The sequence below is a fragment of the Symphodus melops genome, assembly GCF_947650265.1.
Source record: "Symphodus melops genome assembly, chromosome: 2".
In the NCBI taxonomy this organism is placed as follows: Eukaryota; Metazoa; Chordata; class Actinopteri; order Labriformes; family Labridae; genus Symphodus; species Symphodus melops.
In genome coordinates, this window is record NC_136692.1 from 19,815,053 (window position 1) to 19,823,538 (window position 8,486).

At 41.6% G+C, this 8,486-nt stretch overlaps 1 protein-coding gene across 3 annotated transcripts; it reads right to left on the reverse strand.

Annotated features, from left to right (window-relative positions):
- Positions 1 to 39: 39 nt before the first annotated feature.
- On the reverse strand, positions 40 to 8,448 carry LOC306820516 (uncharacterized protein). 3 transcript variants are annotated; one of them, XM_079338373.1, is made up of 7 exons: positions 8,250 to 8,444; positions 7,443 to 7,558; positions 6,344 to 7,332; positions 5,748 to 5,843; positions 4,283 to 4,766; positions 1,581 to 3,479; positions 40 to 905 (listed from the first exon to the last, which is right to left on the reverse strand). In XM_079338373.1, the coding sequence occupies exons 2-7, from the start codon at positions 7,543 to 7,545 to the stop codon at positions 559 to 561; spliced, it is 3,918 nt and encodes a 1,305-aa protein (XP_079194499.1). In that variant the 5' UTR covers positions 7,546 to 7,558; positions 8,250 to 8,444; the 3' UTR covers positions 40 to 558. The 3 variants fall into 3 exon arrangements, with proteins under 3 accessions (XP_079194499.1, XP_079194500.1, XP_079194501.1); XM_079338374.1 differs by lacking the exon at positions 8,250 to 8,444 and adding an exon at positions 7,663 to 7,927; XM_079338375.1 differs by having other exon boundaries at positions 689 to 829; positions 8,250 to 8,448.
- Between the last annotated feature and the right edge of the window lie 38 nt (positions 8,449 to 8,486).

Genomic DNA, 8,486 nt, shown 5'->3' on the forward strand with positions numbered 1-8,486 from the left:
AACCTATTCATTAAACTTTGTTGACAAAAATCTAACAAGTTGGGCATTCTCTAACAAATAACAGACTTTTTTTTTAATAAACTTTATATTTTAAGTTTTGCATAAAACACATTAAACGTCACAAACACAGGCTGAAAATAAAGTTCCTTTTTACATCATCACTTAAAGTACTTTTACCTGATGCTTGCCAATTCAAAGTTCAGTGAAAATGTAAAATTAATTAAACTCTTTTCAAATACAAAAGATGAATCTAAACAATAAGAACGTTATCTGTATTAATGCTCAGGCATTATTGCTAATGGCAAAACACACATGTTGAACCTTTAAATGGAACCAAATGAAGGAGAAAACCAGCCCTCTCTCTGTGATCCTTTCATGGACAAAGCTTGAAATCACCCAATACTAAGTGATGATGAAAACGGATAGGGAGAGACAACATTATCTCTTTTCCTCTGGAATGTCTGTGAACATCCAAAAACTACAAAAGTTTAGGCTCAGTACACCCAACAGCTGAACTTGTCAAGAGTAAAAAAACAATTACATTTGAAGGTCAAAAGGTCACTCTGCTTCATCTCCTGTCACATCAATCTCGTTCACATCCTCCTCTTCTTCCTCCTCTGGAATGAAGTCCACATTTTCCTGTCCATTCTCATAATGTCTGGTCTCAGGCCCTTTGTCCGGTGAGCAAAGTAGAACGTCGACCTCGACCTCCTCCTCTTCATTCGCTTCTTTTTCATCACTGCCTGAGCTCTTCTTGCAGCCATCAGCATCCATCAGAGGCAGACCAGTCCTCTTAAGGGCCTGGAGGTTTATATTGTGGTCCAAAGGCCTAATGGAGTCATTATGAGAAGCTCCGTCAATATTGATAGTCCACTGTGTTGGCACTGCTTCATCACACGTTGGAGCTAACAAAAAAAGAAGTTAGGTGCATTAGCGTTTGTACGATACTTTTAAAATAATGTGTGGTAAGGCTGAATGTAGAGAATGCTTTGACTTGATGTGCTTTTTGCTTGTAGTCCTTCATAAGAAATAAACAGTGTTTTGTGTAACTGTTTGTTTAATTGCAAATTGTATTATTTCTAACAAGAAATTTGCCTTTTAAACAACTGACATGGTCTCATTTAACGTATAATTTATTAAATAGATATATATCACAAAGAAAACAAAGATCTGAGAAGGCCAAAACAAGAATAATTTTTGTTTTCACCTAACAGTATACAAATATTTCAACTAGACTGTAGCTATGTAGTGGCTCAATGACGAGTGTCTAATTACGATATATCCACATTACTTTGTGCGGAGTCATCACTTATAACCAACACTTCAGCCAAAGATACTGTAATGATATTTTGATGATTATACTTTTGTAATTGTATACATTTTAATTAAATCTCACTTTAAGACTTATTCTAGTACTTGAATGTTTAATTTGTATAAAAACAGGGTACGCTAAAGTGCATGATGTAATGAAAATGTTGACGTTTGTGACGTGTTTCACCACTAGATGGCGACAGTGTTTCATCTTTTTTGTAATATAATTCTTTCTGCCCCTGTACAATCAACAATCCATTATTCATTACCTTCATGTAGATTCATGAGCGGCTGCTCCCTCTCTGCTGCTAACTCTTCCACATCTTCTCCTGAAACTGAGCAGAACACTGACCGCTGCTCCTCACCCAACAAGCTGGCCTCTTTCCCAGTAGAGATGTGCGTGTCATATTTATGTGACTCATTGTTGAAAATCTGATTGTGATTTTTATCCACTGTGACGTCACACATACAGTGCGACTCTTCCATTCCCTCTGTGTTCTCAGGCTGAATGAAATCTACTTCTGTCTTCTGGGTTAATTCTTCACATGCACTACTCGGGAAACTGTTTGCGTCCTTTTCTTCCTTTCTTGCGGTTTTATCGATTTTTTTATCCTTGCTTTCTTCTGACATGCTTGTTTTTAAGTGCCGGTGTCTGAAAAGCTGTTGAAACTCTTTTAAAGTGACCATCCGAGGTTTTTTGGGTTTTCTCCCGGCTGGATTCACGTTGTTGTTGTTCAGGTCTTTCTCCGTCGTGCCAGTGCTCTCAGCACTTGGGGTCTTCTTCAGAGGAACTATCCCAACTTGACTTCGATTTCTCCTCCGTTTCCTACACTCTCTCTCTGCTTTTTTGCCCTCCTCCTCTTTTGACAAGCTACTGTTTGGCTCATTTTTAGCAGAGTCATCATTTTGCTCAGTTTTGACATGAGAGATCTCTGGATGTTTTTGACGGTTTACTTTGGGGGGCCTTCCGCGTTTCCGTTTGATGGATGGCTCGCATTGTTTGTTCACAATCGAAGCTTGATGATGATGATCAATAGTTTTCAAAACAGAGGCATGTTGTGGGCTTGTGTTATTTGCAATATCTTGATCTTTTTTTAGAAAGCCTCTGGTCCTCATCCGACCACAAGGTTCTCTGGTTTTTTCTTTCAGGTTTTCTGGAGTGTTTGACGGTTCATTTGGTTTTCCTGCAGGGTTGTCTGGAACGTTCAATGAGCCGGTGGCCTGTTCTCTTTCTTTCGCCAACACGTTGTTGCTCGACAGACTGACGGAACAAACGCTGAGGTTGAACTGACCTTGTGTTGCATCACTGTCGTTCACTTGGTTGTTGGAAAGATAACCCACAGCACCTTGGAGATGAGTTTTGCGCCTTCTCTTTCTCCTTATGGTCACTTCTTTACTGTCACTTAGTTTACGTCTCACAACTTCCTTCATCTTCTTGGGTGGTGACTTCCCTTCCTCTACGTTCTGATGATCTTCCAATATCGTTTCTTGTTCATTCACATGGTCAGAGTCCGCGCAGGTTCCTCCAGTTTGAGGACTCTGTATCCGATCCGTATGCTGACACTTTTCCCAACAGTTGCCGCTCATATCTCGTGGTGAAGATCCACTTGGATTTCTGTTGTGAGTAGAGGCAATGAGAGGATACTGTAGTGATCCAGGGTTTTCAGTGAGCCACGGGGGTCTATGCAGCTGGATTTTGTCGCTATGGCTTGTCGGGTTGCTGAAGTTATACTGATGTTTCGCTGCTGAGGAAGATGACTCCAAAGGAGAGAGACACGGAGGAAACCGAAAGTCGTCCATGCATGGAACCAAAACAGGGAGAGAGGATGGTGCATCGGTACCATTTGTCCGGGGTAAAATCTCCAGGACTTTCTGATCCTCTTGTGAAGACTTGTGAAGATTGACCTCTGGGTAATGTATTTTTTTCGCACTAAAGTAGAGAGCTACAGGTATGACTGATCCTGTGGGAACTTCATGGCTTGGATTTTGACTTTTAGACAGTGACAGGTCCTGGTGTCTTGGTCCAGATCTTTGGCTCATGGATGTGACATAGTATTGATCTTGAGGAGAGCTCGGCGGCTGCTGTTGGGCTGGTACAGCATCCGACTGCACAGATGAAAGGCTTGAGCAGCTGGGCTGGTTCTGGAGTGTAAAACAACAATGGATACCTGTGCCACAGATGGAAAGATTGCAGTTAATCAAACTTGAATTAAAAGGAGCAACATGTCAGATATCTACTGAATTCAATCATAAAATGACCTTATTATATAATCAGACATTAAGGAAAGATGTTAAGTTGGAGTGTTGGCTTCTCAGATAACAATGCAGCAGCCAGTATCGCCTCCATGTGTCTTTTCCTGTCCGGAATAGTCTATATTTGTATTGAACAGAGAAGGTAAGCTGTATGAAGGCACCCTTACTCAGCTGTTTTGGACGTCTCTCCGTTTCTCAGACCAGTTATCACAGCAAACCAATAGGTGCAGCATCGATGGAAGCAGGAGAGCAAACTGGTTCAGATATCAAATGATTCTACCCTTAGACTGGGAATCGTAACGAACAAAGTTAGAGTCAACCATTGGTTACTGCAGGGGACTTTGGAAGCCCGTCGATGGTGGACGCCATGCTGCGAATGCCGTCTGTACCCAACAACAGGTTAAGAGCTGGAGCTGAGGCAGGTTCTAAGCCTCTTGACAAATGTTTATTATTGCATTTTTTTTTAATGGGGTGTCTATGTGACTTCCAGGTTTCTTGGAGGAAGCCTCAAAAGAGAAACTCAACCATCATTTCTGGAATGTAAACACCCGGATGACCGATTTGTTCTAGCTGCATTTAAATATTCTTGAGACTCACTGGTGTAATAAATGAACATCCATTAACCTTCAATGAAGTAAATAAAGCACAAGACAAAACTCGACACTTGTTGGGTAAAATATTTTCATCGAAATAAAAGATGCAAGTGTACTTTAAATACCTGTTTCTGGTGAAGAGAGGCCGATTTGTGTCCCGAGATCGTGGCAGCATCCGCACACTGCTGCTGCACCAACAGCAGCATGCGCGTGACTGGTCACTCCGTCATCCTCTGAAGGTTGGATCCGGCAGGGGACAGATGCTTGGTCGTTGGTCGGTTGAAGCAGATGAGGCTTCTTAGGGTCTCTCGCTAAGCTCGGCAGGATGTTCAGACCCATCATGATGTCTTCCAGCAGCTTCTCAATCTGCTCATCAGAGTCCTCCACTTGGCCTGAAGGCTGGGGGAGTGGCACCTGCTCCAGTCCATCGTCTTGGATCTGGCAGTTGGAGGTGGTGTCGGAGGGAGGGGGCGGTGGTTCAGTGGAGTTGCTGGTGGCAGGTTGAGGAGGAGGGCTCTTTGGTTTAGAGACTGAATCCGGCTGGACAGACGTGGAAGGGGGAACATCATTTGTATGGTCCGTCTGTTGCCTTTTGTTGTTGCAGCCATCCTTAAATAATAAGAAGAAATCACACAGCTTCTATAAAGGGCAGTTTGAAAAAGGGATATGATGCAACTATTATCAGAACAGAAGCTGCAGCTTTTGTTTACAGTCTGGAATTGAAAAAAATCTCAGCCATCTCACTTGTTCTTTTCTTGATTACCTTCATTATGCAGGAGATAGAGGCTCAGCAACGCAACACTGAACTGTGCGATGTGACCAAAGGAAGCAGTCAAAGCGGCACAAACTAAATGGTGACACTATTTTCTAACCACAGACACCGACATGAATGAATGTCATGTTAATGTAACCTTCATTCAGAGAGTTTTGGCAGACCTCAACTTAATTTGCCAGAACAGATGAAAGTTGAAAAATTCTGCACAACTTTATTTGTAGTTGAAATGTGTTTTTAATCAAAAAGTCATTTATTATAAATATTCTTACCTTAAAAAAAGTGCATGCTTGTAAGCCTCGGCCCCTTCAAAGATAAAAATGATTCTAATTGTTCCTTTATTTACCTCTGCACCTCAGGCCTTGTCCACACGTAGCCGGGTTTATATAAAAACTAATATCCTGCCCCCTCCGTCGAGAAAAAAAACTGAAGTACACATGACCTTGTTTTTAGAAAAAACTTCATCCACACATTACCCCAGAAGTGCGTTTTTAAGCACATTCATAAGCATGCCAGACTGTTTCCGAATGTAAACACAGGTCTCATATGTGACGTAAGAACACACTTTGTCGCAGGCAGTGACACTTCGAAATGCAAAACCCCGGTTATTGGCGTCCACATGCATAAACGGAGAATTCGCAAATCTTCACTTTGCTCAAAGGTTTTAAAAAGCTGCCTTTCCGTGTGGATGAGAGGCCAAAATGTAGAAAAATATCTTTGTTTTGTGAGATACCTGGCTACATGTGGACGGGGCCTCAAACACTAAATAAAGTAGCTTGACTGGATTATAGGTGTGTCTGTTTATTAAACCTTTTTACCTGTTGCAGGGAAGCGAGAACAGCCAGTGTTTCATTGGAGTCTTGCATGTTCACAACCTCCCACACTTCTTCTTCAGTCCTTCTCCTCAGCTTCACCTGCAAAGAGGGGAGCAAACAAGCATATTGGCTTCATGCACGTTTGTTACGACAGTCTATAGAGAGACAAAAAAAACAAACAAAAAAAACCAGAAAAGATGTGACGAGGACTGTGGAGATAGCTACACGTGTTTGTGGTACTTGAGCCCAAGAAAATAAATCACCACGGAGACAAAAGTGTATCGCGTCATGTCATAACATATAGTAATCTCGGCGCGCTTTTCCCCCCTTTCTTCTCTTTGATCATGAATAGGTGGCAAAAAAAAGTGTCTTGAAGCTCCAACTGCCGGCTGGGAAACTGTTTGTTTTGTTAGTTTAATCTTGAAAAATTCCACTTCATCTGATTGAATAATAGCCAAGAGGTTATTGGCCCTCATGTCGGCCGAGATCATTGTGCTCTCTATTTCAAAGCAGATTAAACTTTAAAAGGGTTTATTTATTTATGTTATTCATTATTTGTCAGGTAGTTTTTGCGTGTGTAAAACCTTTTTTTTTGTTACCTTGATAGAAATCTGCGTGGCCTCCATCATCTTCTGCATTTGCTTCATCCTAGCCAGACTCCTCAGCCCCGAATTGGCACGATCTTGCCTCTTCTCTTTGGAGTTACATGTTCCTCCTCCTCTTCGTGGATCCTCTTTATGGATGTGGAGGTTCAGCTCCTCAGTATTCTCACAATCGTCAGCCATCTTGCCATTTGTAGGCCCCTCAGATGACTGTTGACACGCGATGTATTCCTGAGTAGTCGCAGAGCTCAAGCCATCATCGAGGAAAAATTGCAAAGCCATCACATTTTCAGACGAAGCTGAGGTTGATGTGGGGTTCGTGACACTGTCGGAGGATGGCTTTAATGAAGACGCTCCATCACTTGATGCCTCGCTGAGCATGAAGGGAATGGATGGGCAGGAAGAGGAGCAGAGGTTTTGGTCCAGACTTATGTTTTGGGGTTGTAATGTACTGTGAGGTAGAGAGGATGCAAGCTCTTGGGTTGAAGCTTTAGTTTGTCTGGAGTGAGTAAAAGAGCTGCTCACAGCCTTTTCACAAGTTGCAATAGTTTGGGTGCCTCTGGATACACAGCTTCTCTCTTCAGAAACTGCAGATCTGGCTACAGAAGAATCGAACTGTACATGTGCATCTAGCATGATTAGTCTTTCATTACTCTCTTTGCATCCCTCTTCTTTATCTTCGCTACATAGTGAACCCTTTTCCTGTGGTTCTCTCTCCTTCGCCTGCCAGTTCTGTCCTTCAACAAGATCTGTGATCCCCAATTCACGGGCTGCAGACAGCACATCATTTCTCTCCACACTTCCTTTTACTTCTAACTCCCCAGAGTAAAGAAGACCAACAAGCTTGAGCAGGGTCTGGGCTTTAAGAGCCCGCAGCTGGAGCTGGTGCTTCTGGCCCAATGGAGGTGAGGTGGATCCTGACAGCTTCCGAGACAGATAGGGACTAAGAGCTGCAAGGATGCAACTGTGGGCGGGGATTGAGATACCTGGAAGACCAAACACAACTAAAATGGTCACCATCTCAGCTCTTTTCAATGTAAAACTTTAAGTGCTGTGCAAATATTTAATTTCATAAAAGCTATTAACAAACCCCTACCTTCAGTTTGCAACAGGGTATCGCAGAACTGGGTGTTGTTCTGTTGTTTCTGCAGCTCTGCAAGAAGCTGCATCTTATATCCAGGCCACATGTACCTCTGCATGTCTACATGAGCACTGAGAGAGAGAAGACAGAGGTCCAAATCATGGTCACATACAAAGTACACACATAAACAACCTCTAATGTTTCTATAGTTGAGTGGTCAAACTTAAAAATGTACCTGTAAAGTGTCACTGAAATTTACTTTTGTATGTTATACGTCTAGAATACTTTCTGATTTAATTTGCTATCAATAAAAGACCACAGACTGCCCCTTTAGAAGCAGTGACTCCCGAATCCTTGATATAGAAACAATTAACACAGTGTATTACTTTAAATTAATGAAAAATAAAGCCTCTTGGGACTGAGTTTAAAAAAAAAAGTGAGCTCAAAAATATCGCTTGGAAACGTCAACAGTGCAGCCTTAACTAACATAGCTAAGCTAGCTGGAGTTAGCAGCGTTTAGTTAACCTGAATGAGCTGTCACGCGGCACGTGGCGCGAGGTTAACTTTGGTAATGTTTCAAGAGGTAAACTTGCACTTGAAACCGCAAATTAACACCAATTTCTGTTGTATTTTGTTTCGAAATTGATTATATATTTGATTGTGCATTATTAGCAATTAAAAAAACAGGTTATTTAAAAATAACTTAAATAAGCGTTATCGGAGTGGTTGAGCAAAAAAAGCCACAAATTGTAAATAAATCACTTCGTTTAGAGAATAACAAAAGATAAAGTTCAGTATCATTAGCATACAGTGTAAACTTACCTGTTTCTTTTGCAGGTGCAGAGAAGTTTTGGACACTGACTTTTTTTCAGAATGTTTAACTCCTCTCCACCAGTTTCAACTAAAACACACAGCGACACCTACTGGCAACTTTTTAAAATGACAAAAATCAACATGACCTACAAATGTCTTTTTGGACTTTTATCCCTAGACTGCTCCTTTCCTCCTTTTGCAAATACTTTAATAATCCCTGGGAGAAATTCTGGTTTAAACTGTGTT

Excerpts from the sequence above, each read along its gene's own strand:
- LOC306820516 (XM_079338373.1), bottom strand. The coding sequence starts at position 7,545 with ATGCAGAGGTACATGTGGCCTGGATATAAGATGCAGCTTCTTGCAGAG. Across the intron at positions 5,844-6,343 it reads CCACGCAGATTTCTATCAAG|GTGAAGCTGAGGAGAAGGAC; the intron begins GTAACAAAAAAA and ends CCCTCTTTGCAG. Across the intron at positions 3,480-4,282 it reads CCTCTCTTCACCAGAAACAG|GTATCCATTGTTGTTTTACA; the intron begins GTATTTAAAGTA and ends TCTGTGGCACAG.